The sequence below is a fragment of the Peromyscus californicus genome, unplaced genomic scaffold (assembly GCF_007827085.1).
Source record: "Peromyscus californicus insignis strain IS unplaced genomic scaffold, ASM782708v3 Scaffold_4__1_contigs__length_199733344, whole genome shotgun sequence".
NCBI classification, from domain to species: domain Eukaryota; kingdom Metazoa; phylum Chordata; class Mammalia; order Rodentia; family Cricetidae; genus Peromyscus; species Peromyscus californicus.
The window spans coordinates 105,207,733-105,222,296 of NW_026294562.1; the positions used below are offsets into that span (position 1 = coordinate 105,207,733).

At 40.7% G+C, this 14,564-nt stretch overlaps 1 protein-coding gene across 1 annotated transcript in view; it reads right to left on the reverse strand.

The window, feature by feature from the left end:
- Nucleotides 1-14,564, reverse strand: part of Rsf1 (remodeling and spacing factor 1) — a 125,490-nt gene that overhangs the window by 32,686 nt on the left and 78,240 nt on the right. The window contains 2 exon segments of the mRNA XM_052714832.1: nt 280-486; nt 2,785-4,541. Of these exon segments, the coding sequence (XP_052570792.1) occupies nt 280-486; nt 2,785-4,541 (1,964 nt within the window).

The following is a 14,564-nucleotide window of genomic DNA, read 5'->3' on the forward strand; positions in this document are numbered from 1 at the left end:
CATCACTAATCCTCTGGAACCCTAGCATAAACAAATTCTTTCTTTTCTGTTCCCTCGGCCATGGTGCTTTATCACAGTAAAAGAAAAGTAAGATAGACAAGGCTTCATTTTAACCGCCAACTTAATGAGATCCGGGCCAGCCAGGGCTAAGAGTGAGATCCTGTTTCAAAAAAACAAAACAAAATTCATATCATGATCAAACCCTGGAGCAGTAGGTCACTCCAAATAACCACAGTATAGCTATGAGAGGAGCACTGCTCACTTAGAGCAGGTACATACTAGTTCCGGATGGTTTGGAAGGCCACATTTTTTGCATGGTTCGTCATCATCTGGAAGGACAGCTTCTTCACTTTCCTTCCCTTGCTCCTCTTCTGAGGCTGCGGAGGATTTTTCACTGTCGGACCCTTCACTGTCATCATTGCTGGAGTATTTCCACCGGCCACGTGTCCGAGAACCAGTCCACCGAACTTTGCCTTTGGGTTTTACCTTACAGAAATGGAAAGATGAGATAGTTGGACATGAGAATTTCTTTCTCCAAACTACATGTCCCTTGGAGAATATTTAGCTGACACAGAAAGAAAAGATGAAAATTGTTACAGTCGTGTGTCATCAGCTCTATCTACTACTAAGTTTTGGTTTGTGTTTTCATTATTTTTTTCTGCATGGGGGCGGGTCTTAAAAATGGGATTAGATAATGACCATTTTATCTTATAAATATGCCAAAAATAGCTGTATGATATTACTCACACATTTGGGTGGTTGTTTCCCATTTTTTCACTTTCACAATGTACCCTCATAGATATTAATGTTTACATCCATCTTTGTGGTTAGGATAAATTCCTTGAACAGGATTCTGGGTCAAAGGCCATGAACACTTAAAGCCTCTATCAATAGCAGGAAGATATACTGACATACTTATTTTTTTCAAAAATTTAAACTTTAAAGGTTGGGCGTGGTGGTGCACTCCTTTAATCCCAGCACTTGGGAGGCAGAGGTGGGAGGATCTCTGTGAGTTCGAGGCCAGCTTGGAGTATAAAGGGAGTTCCAGGACAGCCAAGGCTGTTACACAGAGAAACCCTGTCTCAAAAAAACCACAGAAACAAAACACACACACACACACACACAAAAAAAACAAAAACAAAAACAAAAACAAAAACAAACAACAACAACAACAACAAAAAAAAACCCAAAACTGAAAAAAACCAAAAACAAAAAAAATGTCTAAATTACAAAGTTGTTAAAGCAGGTCAGAGCTGCATCTAAAACTCCCAATAAACGTTAAAAGCAGTATGATTCAGAGAGTAAGCTGATCATGAGATATCATTTTATCATCTAGGTTCAGTCTTTCAACTCCTATTTCACTACACTGCCATGATACAGGCCTCTAGGAAAGAATGAAATAATTAAAAAAAAAAAGTTTTTCAGGGAGCAAAGAATGACTGATAATGAATAGTAATAATCACAACATGTCCATTTAAATGAAAAAAGTAACAGTCCCATGGACTAAAGACTTTGCTTAAAATTAAGGTCACAGAAAAGGAATTTCCAGATTAAAATGGGGAAAATAGGTACTCTGGTAAACTGGTAATGGGGTGGGACACTACTAGAGCTTTCGGAGGGCAATGTGACAATAACTATCCATTTTATAACACACATGCCCCTTGACCCAGTAATTCCAATTCTAGGAGTCTATTCTAAAGAAATACTCACTTATGTCCAAAAGGATCTTCAATGCAGCATTGCCTGTAATAGTGAAAAATGGGAAACAACCTAAATGTCAATTAATAAGGGAGTAATTAAATCAACGGAGGTATATCCATACTATGAAATACTATGTGGCCACTAGTCAATCAAGTAGACGCTAACTCCTGACATAAGAAGAGACATCACTGTTAAGTGAAACAAATAGGTGGGATCCAATTATTGAAAAAATTTTATGAACACATGTTCATAAACATACACATGAATGCCTGGAAAAAGGAATGAAACAATGTATACCCCCAACTGTTAATAGTGGATATGGGGAGTTTAATTTCAGCACTCTACAGGCTCATTATTAGCTGAATAGCTTATAGAATATATCCCTAGAACTGCTTGCAATAGAAAAAGAAGTCTAAAAGATAACATATGTCTGAAATTTAGTGTGTGAGTATAACTATTGAAAGGCAAGGTTTATTATTAGTTGTCTCTGAGTGGCTATTTCAACACAAAGCAATAAACAATTAGATCTAATTAAAACTGAGAACACAAGGCTTTCGAGATGGCTCAGTAAAATGTCTGCCACACAAGCATGAAGACCTGAATTTGGATGACCAGAACCCACATAAAAAGCCAGCTCTGGCAGTATGTATCTGTAACCCTGGGGGTTGGGAACAGAGATAGGTGGACTGTTGAAGCTCACTGTCTAGCTTAGTTGAACCCTTGAGCCTCAAGCTGTCTCACAAAGGGGGAAGAGAGATGAAGAAGCCACCCAATGTTCACACACACACAGACACACACACACACACACACCCACATCCACACCCACATGAACACATACATGTATCACAAACATACACATGCAAAAACAAATATTTAATTGAAAACTTAGTGGCCAGTGGGATGGCTCAGTGGATAAAGGAGCTTGCTGCCAAGCTTGATGACCTAAAATTTGACCCCTGTGGTCCACATGAAGAAGGACAGAAGATACTTGCAAGTTGTCCTCTGACCCCCCACGCACACGTCAAACACAGGCTAGTAAAGTAATTTTACATCTTCTACACTGAGAACTCGGTGAAGTTTTACCTTGCTCACTTTAGAACTTGTATCCTTCTCTGTTTTTTTCAAGTGTTCCTTCTTGTCTGTTCTCTGCAAAGCTGCTGGGTCTTCCTCCACTCCATCTTCTCCTTCCCCTCTTTTTTTCTCAGCTTTCTGATCTCTGATCTCAGCTACTTTCGCTGTGGGTCTGGATATTCTCGGAGACCTTCTTAAAGTCCGGCCCACGCTGGTTTTCTCTTCTTCCTTCCCCACCTTCTCTTCCTTGCTCTCAGAGTCTACAATTTGTGGGGGACAATCCGGCTTCTTCTTCCGACTAGATATCCGAATTGTCAACTTGATGCCTTCCTTCTGCCTTTCAGAGGTGATCTCTGTGTTTTCTGAAGCGGTGCTGTCTCCTTCAGGAACTAACTTATATTTGAATTTGCTCTTCGGCATGGAGCTCTTTGTCTCAGAAGTGTCCTCCATGCTGGAGGCCTGGACCTTGTCCAGACTGGCCATTTCCACCTTCGTGGACTCAGAATCCTTTTCTAGAATCCCTGGGCTTGCATTTTCAAGGGACTGGCCTTCACTTGAACCTCTCCTTAGACATTCTACACCTTTTTTTTCTGAGGCCAGTTTCTCCTTGGGGCCAGTCATCTCGGGTAGGAGGGAAGCTTCAGCCACGTCACATGGATCTGGCTTTTCTGATTCTACAGGACTCCTTACCACTTCCTCGGGTATTGGACTCAATCTTTCCTTCTCACCAACAGTCTTTGTGGCCTTTTCCATCTTTTCCAGGCATTCTATGCCTGGTGGGTGGTTCTCACTCTTACTTTTGGGGGCCTTCTCTTCAACTTTCGCAGTGCAGGATTCCGTGACAGACAAAGCGGGTTTTAAAGAGAGATCTGTTGCTATCTCCAAAGGCTCAAGAGGCATTTCCATGTTTGGAGGCCCAGACTCCTCTCCTCTTCCTTTCTGACTGTGCCTCTCTGAGGCACATACAGAGCCATCTGGAGCCTTTCCCAGGGGGGCTTCTTTCTCAAGGTCACTTATCTTTGTGCTTGCTATGACAGAACTGAAACCCTCGGCCCCAGCTCCCTCCGTGACAGTATTCCCATCCTTAGAGGGGATGGCAGAGCCGTCTTCCTTTGTATCACAAAGCTGGGTTTCCATCTGTTCTGTCTTACAATTTGGCGTGACCCTGTCATCGCTAACTTCTCCATTCACTAGCTGTTTCCCTTCATGACTCAAAGTACTGATGGTGGAGACCCGTTTACAAGTCTCTTCCTCTTGTTTTATTTCATCTTTTAAAAACTCTTTTGTTGGAGTAGTTGACTTGCACAAAGGTCTGTCAAAATCATCACTCAACTTAATTTCACGTTTTTTTAGTGGTATCTTGGCTTGCTGGTCATTTTTAAGCTTCTCAGTTTCCTCCGAAGACTTTTCTGTGATGTCTTGAGAAGATCTGATGTTGCCACCAAATTCCACTCGCTCAGGCTCCTGGGCACCCAGCCTCTCGGAGCTGCCTTTGAGATCTCTGGAGTCCACTCTGCATTCTTTTGTTTCTACTTTAACGGGTTTGACATTTTCCTTGAAGGAATCACTTTCCTCTCTGATAATCTTTTTTTCCTCAGTTTCTGGCAAAGGTTTTTCTAGCTTTACAATGACAGGCAGTTTCTTGAGCTCCTTTTCATCTTCTTTTTCAATTTTCACAGCCGTCTCTTCTAGAACATTGGCCACAGAACGCTTTATGGGATCCACTGGCTGCTCATCACTTTTTGTCCTTCCATTTTCCTTTGAGTCCTCTAAAACCAGAAAAGAAGTTTAGATGAACAGAAGATTTTAGATTAAAAAAAAAATCTTAGAAATACAGTATGTATTTCAATTTCAATCTGAAGTTTTTTTGTAACTGGATATTTTGATTAAAAAAACTGACAGTAAAGAAAACAAAAAAATTGTGAGTCCCAATTTCTAGATATTAAAATGAAGACTCAGGCTTCAGCTTTCCCAATTGAACTTCAGTGTTCGTGATGGAATGCAAATATTTATACAGTTCAAGGAATTTATTCCAACTCAAGGGCTGTCTCAAAAATATGAAATAGAAATGCTTCATAAAACAGTCCCAAAAGGTCAAATTTTTTTAATAAAGTGAGAAATGTTCTTGTGTACGAATCACTGAGTATTTCAGATCACCAAGGTAACATGAGCACAGTAGCGGGAAAATGAAAAGAAACAAAGAAAAATACCCAGAAGCCTAATAGCCACAGGCAATCACTGCTAATGGTTTCAGGACAGACGAACTGTCTGTCGGTCTGTCTGTCTGTCTATCTCTAATTGTGCATATTTTCTACAAGGTGGGGTCATGCTGTCCGATTTTTTCACTGGAACATTAGCACTTTGTTGCTGACGGTCTGACTGCCGGGGACAGAACCCAGGGCACTGGGCCAGTCAGGCGAGTAGCCTACTGCTGTCCTTACCTCTACTTGTAAAACGTCTGAATATCTGCAACTGTCAGCCAGCATTACGTGTATATATCATGTACACTTATTAAACAAGTACAGTAGTGTACAGAAGGTCTACAGGAGTGGCACAAGCAAGCTCCCAATGTTGGCTAATATAATTACCAGAGTCTTGGCAAAATTTTAAATCTTTCCAGCCCAATTAAAATCCATTCTATTTAAGTTTTAACTCTGTATTTTTCTATAAAGAATGATTTCCTGTTTATTACATATTGCTTTTTTTTTTCTTCCGGTTTTTTTTTTTTTTTTTTGGCTTTTCGAGACAGGGTTTCTCTGTGTAGCTTTGAGCCTTTCCTGGAACTCACTTGGTAGTCCAGGTTGGCCTCGAACTCACAGAGATCCGCCTGGCTCTGCCTCCCGAGTGCTGGGATTAATTCTTCCGGTTTTTTGAGACAGGGTTTCTCTGTGTAGTTTTGGTTCCTGTCCTGGATCTCGCTCTGTAGACCAGGCTGGCCTCAAACTCACAGAGATCCACCTGCCTCTAGCTCCTGAGTGCTGGGATTAAAGGCACGCATCGTATGTTTTTAACAGCACTTACTACTCAGAATGCTAATTATTTATTCACATATTTATTTGTTCAAATAGTCTAAGAATTACTGTTCTGAGGAAGAATCAGATTATTTACCTATAGTACACTCAAAACACCTGCTGATCTAATTGAATAAACTGTAATGGCAATAAATTGTAGCCTAAATGTAAAACAAACAAACAATAATTAACAATTTTAAAAATACTTATTTCTTCTTCTTTTTAATCATGTTTATGTGTGTGCATGTGCACACGGAGGACGAAAGGCATCAAACTCCTCACAGCCCTAGTTAGGAGCTTCCCGACCCAGATGCTGGGAATGAAATTCAGGTCTGCCGCAAAAGCAGCACGTGCTCTTAACCCTGAGGAGCCTCTTGTGCCCCCATCAACGCCTTGTTAAAAGTCTATGTGTACAAGTAAGAAAGTCAGAGTCACGTAAGGTTTGGCAGATTTAACAGAGGCTATGCTACAGTGTGCCAAAGAACTACTCAGGATACTTACTTAAGAGAACATTTAAAATACCAGATAAAACTAAAGCTATTAAAACACATGGGACTATAGCTATACACCAACAATTCAGAGTGGTTCAAATGTTCACAATGCTGGGATAGTTCAGTCGGCAGCATGCACAGGGCCGTAGGTTTGAGTGCCAGCACCACATACATCAGGAAGTGGTGGCCCATGACTGTAATCCAAGCACAGGATCACAAGTACAAGATTATCCTCAAGTTATATAGTGAAGTCAAGGTCAGTATGGGCTGCAAGAGACTGTCTCAAAGGAAAAAACGAACTATCCAAACTATCCAATTTATCAAACAAAGTAAAATTCAGTAAGAGCTTCGCTGTCTGTAGTGAAAGGCACATGCACATGAAGCTGTACTGACAGTATACACAAGTCCAACTACTCAGTATCAAATACTTCTGTTCCACACCTAGAACTACCTTCTTGAAAGAAGAAACAAATTGGAAAATGGTTAGCATAGAAGTACAAAAATAAGACATAAAACTCTTTACCACATAATTCCAATAAATGAAAGCAACAATAACCATGCCTAAAATAAAGATCAGAAAGAACTAGATTATAATAGCAGCAGTGATTTTATTTTATTTTTTTGGTCATGGGGTAATTACTGATGCTTAATTTAATTAGTTATTATTAATTATTACTATCTTGCTTTATTGTTAATATTTTGCTTTATCCTCAGGTTTTTTTTCCTTTATTTATTTATTTTTTAAAAGATTTATTTATTTATTATGTACACAGAAGAGGGTGCCAGATCTCATTACAGATGGTTGTGAACCACTATGTGGGTGCTGGAAATTGAACTCAGGACCTCTGGAAGAGCAGTCAGTACTCTTAACCTCTGAGCCATCTCTCCAGCCTCTCAGGTTTTCTATAGTAAACGTATAATATCCTTTGCAATCAAGTACGTTAGAAGGAACTCAATTTAAGGTGACCAACTGGTTTGTTCAGGATCAAGGGGTTTCCTATGATATAATGTTATCAGCACTAAACCCAGACAACCCCCTTTACACAAACCACGATACCATTCCCATTAATACTGTAATTAAACTATAACAATTAGCCCTACACTGCTACTACATTAACTTGGAAGTCTCTCATTTTATATATCAACTGAATGAAGTATATTGAACATTTTTCAAGATGGACAATTGGGGCTTAAAAATCAAATTCCAAGAGAGCAATACAAATTGGATCTGTTCAAAAGCACCCCTCCAAATCTAGTTAGTATTCATGTATTTAGTTAAATTTGCATTCTAGTCAACATATACTCAGAATTAATAGCAAACAGGTACATTGCATCTGCTATGAGAAGAGTTCTGTACTGGAGACTACTGGGAAGGTGAGATACTCAGCAGGTAAAAGCACTTGATGATAAGTCTTAGGACCTTGTTCAAACCCCAAAACCCAACCCAAGTTGTCCTCTGGCCCCCACACCTGCACAGTGGCACATGCACAAATACTAAGTAAATGTAAACATAAAACATACAAAGAGGGGGGCGGGGCGGTGGTGGCGCACGCCTTTAATCCCAGTACTCGGGAGGCAAAGGCAGGTGGATCTCTGTGAGTTCAAGGCTAGCATGGTCTACAGAGCTAGTTCCAGGTCATCCAGAGCTACATACAGAGAAACCCTGTCTCAAAAAAACAAAAACAAAGAAGGAGTAGTGAACACTGGGATGATGGTTCATAGTTAGGAGAATTGGCTGCTCTTCCAGAAAAGCGGCGTTCGACTTCCAACATCCACACAGCAGACTACAACAAGCATCTATAATTCCAGTTTCAGGAGATCCAAAGCCCTCTTCAGCCTCTTCAGGCACCAAGCATGTAGGCAGTGCACAGAGAGACGTACATGTAAAGCACGAACACACACAAAATTAAATTTTTCTAAATTAAAAATAAAAACTAAATGATTACAGTTTCTTTCTTTCTTTTTTTTTTCCTCCATGAAACAAGAGTTTTCCTGGCTGTCCTGGAACTCCCTCTGTAAATCAGGCTGGCCTGGAACTCACAGAGATTGGCCTACCTCTGCCTCCAGAGTGCTGGTATTAAAGGTGTGAGCCACCACTGCCCTGCCTTTTTTTTCCAATTACAAGTTCTTTGAAGGTTGAGGGAAATGTTCTAAATTTAGATCATGGTTATGGTTTCCTATATCTGAATATACAAAAAAACTACTAACTGTAAACCTTTAAAAGGTAAGTTTATTTTAGCCTTTTAAAACCAAACACTGTACAGATTAAAGATATTTATAGACTAAATCAGATCTGAAAACTGCCAGTCTACAGGTTCATTTTGTACTACAGACCCTCAAATAACATTTCCTTATCAGCTTACATGTGGGCAGAAGTATATGACATAAAAATGAAGAAAAGTCCTTTCCAATTAGTAAGAGTAAAGCTATACTAAAGGCTAGTTAAGTTCACCTCAACTTCCTTTTTCTCAGGAGTTTCTTTTTCGTTTTTTGTGCCTTCCAAATTAGAACACAGTATATAACAGGAGTAAAATGGGCATTAAATGTTACCGTATTCTTTATAAACACACAACCTCCCGGTAGTATACCTCCTAAAAGCATATACTGAACTCTCAACAACCTTAAGAGGACCAGAACATTCAGTTGAATGTCAACCACCGTTGGGATTTAAAATCCAACCATTGGCAGCTCTAAGCATGTGCTGTGAATGGCTCAAATACATGTGGCATAAAATACCAAGTAGTCTAGACAAACTGAGGAAGGAGCCACAAGGGTTTACTTCAGAGTAGAAGCAAGCCTTCCACAGCAGGTGGGAGGGGACAGCACCTGAGGGTGGGACCTGCATGAGGAAGCCAAGGACAGGAAAAGGCACGGGGAAAGGCAAGACCTGAGGAATCAACAGTAGGAGACACCTGGAGAGGTAGGGTGGGGCTGGCTGGGAGCTCATGGGCAGCACTCAAGAAAATCAGCATCTGTTAAATGCAATTCTAATTTACCTAAGTAGTCCTTTGCTGGTGATTTGTCAAGGCTGTTTTCTGTCACTTTCAGATTTGTGTACAAGTTTACAGCAATGTGCTTCTCCTCAGCACCCATTACACAGAAATGATAGAATCATCTTGCTGAGGTTAAGTCTAAAGGACTGCCATTTGATCAAAGATCTACTTGAGACAAGAACGGCTTCACAATTCTCTCCACTGCTGACCTGCCACCTCTTCCTTTTTGCCTCATTTCCAAACTGCAACTACACTTTGAAAATTTGGTCACATTCTCTCTTATGACTCACTGCATCACACGCTGAAGGCTGTTCACATTTTCTACCAAGTCCACCAGCAACATCTGCTGACAACCAAGAGGGATAACGTGACCAAGGACTACATTTCTTTAATCTCACCCTGGAACAGAGCATGGTCACCACATCTGAGAGGAGAGCGTAAGAGGTAAGGTTCTGAAGGGTGAGCTACCTCTTAAGTCACACAAAAGTGCAGCAGCATCGCCAGGCACGGAAGGGCTGGGAGAGATGGCTCAGTCGGGAAAGTCCTCAAGCATGAGGTCTTGAGTTCCATCTCCAGCAGCCATGGGAAACCTGTCACATACATCTGCCTTTGCCCAGAGCTGGAGAGCCAGACACAAGAGTGTCACTGGTGCTTGCTAGTCAGCCATTCCAGCTGAATCGGAGGGCTCCGGGTTCAATGAAAAAATGGAGTTTAAAAATTAAGTGGTGAAACAACATCGACCTCTGGAGACATACACACACACACAGTCTCAGCTAGAATACTGAGTTAGCCAGTAACAGACTATGGAACCTAAGGAAAGCTACTTACAACAGTCTTTGTCTTATTTCTCTGATCTAGAAAAATGAAGTAATTATAGCTAGTAGGCCCCCGTTATCTATGGTTTTACTTTCTATGGCTTCAGTTACCCATTCAAGAACAATCCTGAAGGAAAAAAGGAGGTACAGAGGAGTGGGGGTGAGCAAGCGATGGACTATATTCATGTAACTTACTACAGCACACTGGTCAAGGGTTCTATCTTATTGTTTCTTATCTCTTTACTGTACATACCTTATAAATTAAAACTGACCTGTATGGTAAAACTGCAATATATGTAAGTTGCATCATTATCTAGTTTCTGATATCCACTTGGGTTCCTGAAAACTTACGGCAATGTTTATCTAATAAAGTTTATGCTTCAAACTATGCAAGTTAGTATTATACAAATCATTTTAGAACATAAAAGGCTCAAGTAAATGGCACACAAGTTAGTTATTTTATCCACTATAGTGTAAGTTTCATAAAAACAACTATATATCAGTGTGCTTTGTTTACTGAACCTCCTTGCAAGAAATTATGATTCATACATAGAAGATGCCCAATATTTATAAAATGAGCAAATAAGAAACATTTTCTTGGGAGCACCCCTGAGTCCAAGAGTTAAGAACAGGTTGGATAATACAGTGAGAGATCTCATTTCAGAAAAGAAAAAAAAAAAAAAAAAGAAACTTAAACATTGTGATGTCAGAATAAGAGCCACAGAAAAGTCCTCTTGATTTTGTGTTCGTTTTTTGCAGTGTGTGAGGCTGAATCTAGAGCCACTTGTGAGCTTGGCAGGCACTCTCCACTGAGCTCCACTCAGGGTGCCACGAAAGAGGAGAGAATAGTATCCCAATATCCTGCTCCTCCTCTGCTCCCTCCACAGAAGTCCTCTATCACAAACCATTTCCTCTTTACCAGGAAGCACACCACTAGCACTTGCTGAGAGGTGTTTATGGAACAGCAATATGAAAAAGCCTTGGCACACCTGTTTTGAAGTAAGGAGAAAACCGCTTCTACAAGCCCTGCACCTCCCCATACAGACCTCTCTGCCTTGCTCCTCCCCATACAGACCTCTCTGCCTTGCTCCTCCCCATACAGACCTCTCTGCCCTGCTCCTCCTCCCCATACAGACCTCTCTGCCCTGCTCCTCCTCCCCATACAGACCTCTCTGCCCTGCTCCTCCTCCCCATACAGACCTCTCTGCCTTGCTCCTCTCCATACAGACCTCTCTGCCCTGCTCCTCCCCATACAGACCTCTCTGCCTTGCTCCTCCCCATACAGACCTCTCTGCCTTGCTCCTCCTCCCCATACAGACCTCTCTGCCTTGCTCCTCCCCATACAGACCTCTCTGCCTTGCTCCTCCTTATACAGACCTCTGTATACAGACAAGCATCACACAGGTTCTTTGCAAAAGGCATCAACAGTTACCGTCAATCTATTCCCCATCAATGTCCTCAAGTGGGCAGTGAGCACACAGAAGTTTAGGAAGCGCTTTTGTAGATCACTTTTTCTCTTCTTCTCCTCTGAGGCCCCACAGAGGAATTTTTGAATTATATATTTGGAAGAGTTTTACTTTACTGAGGAAGGATCAGCAAGGGCTTGGTGGGGAAAACTGTTTGTGGGCACATAGCACACATTCACTTGTGCATGTATACACCCACACAATAATAAAATAAATATAAAAAAAAACTTTACTAAAAGAATACTTTTGACTTTTAAACTACACAATGAATTGTCCATCAAAATCAATGTCAACAGGCCTAGCAAGATGGCTCCGCAGGTAAAAAAACATCTGCTGTGCAGGTCTAATGACCTGAGTTCAAAATCCCCAGAACTTGTGTAAAGGTACAGAGTACCAACTCCTCAAAGGTGTCCTTTGACCTCCATATTGGCAATGTAGCATCCATGTCCTTCCCAAAACTAATAATTTAAAAAATTTTATTTTTTAATAGTGTGTGTGTGCGCACACAGGGAAGGGGAGTGGAGGATGTGTGTGCATGTGAGTACAGGTGCTGGCAGATGCCAGAGGCTTTAGATACCCTGAAGTTGGGTGACTGTGAGCTGACTAACATGGGTGCTGGGAATCTACCATAGGTTCTCTGTAAGAGCAGTAAGTGCTCTTAATCACTGAGCCATCTCGACAGCCCCAGAACTATTTAACCATAAGGAAATGCTAGAAAATCAAATTAAAAAAAAACATTATTTTATGTGTATGAGTGTTTTGCCTGCATGTATGTGAGTGTACCACAAACATGCTCCATGTCTAGGCCAGAAGAGTGCATCAGATCCACTGGAACTAGAGTACAGATAATTATGAGCCACCATGTAAGTGTTGGGGATCAAACCTGGGTCCTTTGCAAGAGTATCAAGTGCTCTAACTGTTGATCAAACGCTCTAGCCCCATAAATAAAAATGTTTTTTAAAAAAATCAAATTTAAGTCTTCCAATCTCTGTTAACTGCCACTTAAACTTCTATTTTGCAACTGGGTATTGTGGCACACACCTTTAATCCTAGCACTCAGGAGGCAAAGACAGGTAGATCTCGTTGAGAGGCCACTCTGGTCCCAGAGCAAATTCCAGGAAGCCAGAGCTACACAGAGAAAACAAACAAACAAACAATTTTGTTCCCATCTATATTCTTTGTGGCATTTACTTTTTATTTATTTATTTTTTTATGTGTATGGGTGTATGTGTATGCATATATATCTGTGCACCACGTGCATGCCTAGTGTCCTCAGAGGCCAGAAGAGCGCACTTTATACTCTGGAAGTAAAGGTACAGATGGTTGTTACCCACTGTGTCCAGAAGAGCAACCAGTGCTCTTAACCACTGAGTTAATTTTCCAATCCCTTTATTCTATTGATATTGATATAATTTTTTTTTTTTTTTTGAGACAAGGTCTCAATATGTAGCCCTGGCTGGCCTCAACCCCACCTGCCTCTGCCTCCCATGCTGGGTGCTAGGATTAGAAGTGTGTGCCACCCATGTCCGATCCCTTAGATTTTCCTACTGTGGGTGGAAATAAACAAATACGTTGAATGAATGACCAAACTGGACAACCAAATGAACAAATAGTAGTAGGTTTTAGGCCAGAACTAATCCTTAAGAGCAAGCTGTTAAACAAAAAATAAAAGCAAAACAGAAAAAAAAAATAACAAACCCTTCTAGAATACAAGGGTATACTTTAAAACTATTACGCCTTACCAAAGCAGCCCAAATATTTGTTATATGTGAAAACGTAGCTTACTAGTAAAACCACCACCAGTACTTCAAATCATATGAACAATGGCCAAAGGAGCATGGTATTTAGGATTTAACTACGAAAATGTTTAATGTGTGGAAATATCATTTCACTATAAGAAGGCTTAATTATCTGTTTTCAAGCAATGTTTCATACATTGTGTTGTTTTATGGATAGTTTCTTTAAAGCATCCAAGTAAAGAAAGAATATAATGTAAAAGACAAAATAAACACATGACAGGGCATGTAAATTCCTTCCCATCATTAAAAATAAAAAGTATAACTAAAGTCGGGCGGTGGTGGTGCATGCCTTTAATCCCAGCACTGGGGAGGCAGAGGCAGGTGGATCTCTGAGTTTGAGGCCAGCCTGGGCTACAGAACAAGTCCTAGGACAGCCAGGGCTGATACACAGAGAAACCTTGTCTTGAAAAAAACAAAACAAACAAACAAAGTATAAATATGTACACACACACACACACACACACACACACACACACACACACACACACACTCACACAGACATAAATAAATAAATAAAACTAAAGATGTCGCCTTAGCTGGGAAGATAGCTCAGTTCAAAGTGTCTGTGGTGCAAATCCAAGTTTGCTCTCCAGAACCAACATTAAAAAACAAAACAAAAAACCTGATGTGGCAGTTTATGTCTGTAACTTGGGTGCTAGTCCTAGGGCTCATTTACCAGCTGGTGTAGCCTAACGAGGGACTCCCAGGACCTGGTGTAACAGACTTTCTCAAGAAACCAAGGTGAAGGGATCCTGAGGAATAAAACCTGAGTTGACCTGTGGCCTCTACATACATGTACACAGACATGCACTAGCACCATGAATGTGCATTAGAATTAGTTGATTTCTTTGCTACAAGTCAGTACTTTGTTTTTTCCTTCAAAAAGGTAGAGATTTCATTTGCTGGGATAGAAGATTAGTAAACTCAATGAAAATAGGTTTAGTAACTATAATTGTCATAGACAACAAAAGTGAACAATCCACTCCATTTGAAAAAAACGGACAGTCCAGGCATGAGGACATAAGGCCAGCTCCTCTGTCTGAGGCAGGAGGATTACCTGACCCCAGAAACTCAAGACCAGTCTGAGCAACACTGGAACACCTAACTCACAATAAGAACATAAAACAACAAAAGAATTTAAAAATACCTTTTCAAAGACACATAAACGATCAATAAGCATTTGAAAAGATGCTGAGCACCATTAGTCATTAGAGACT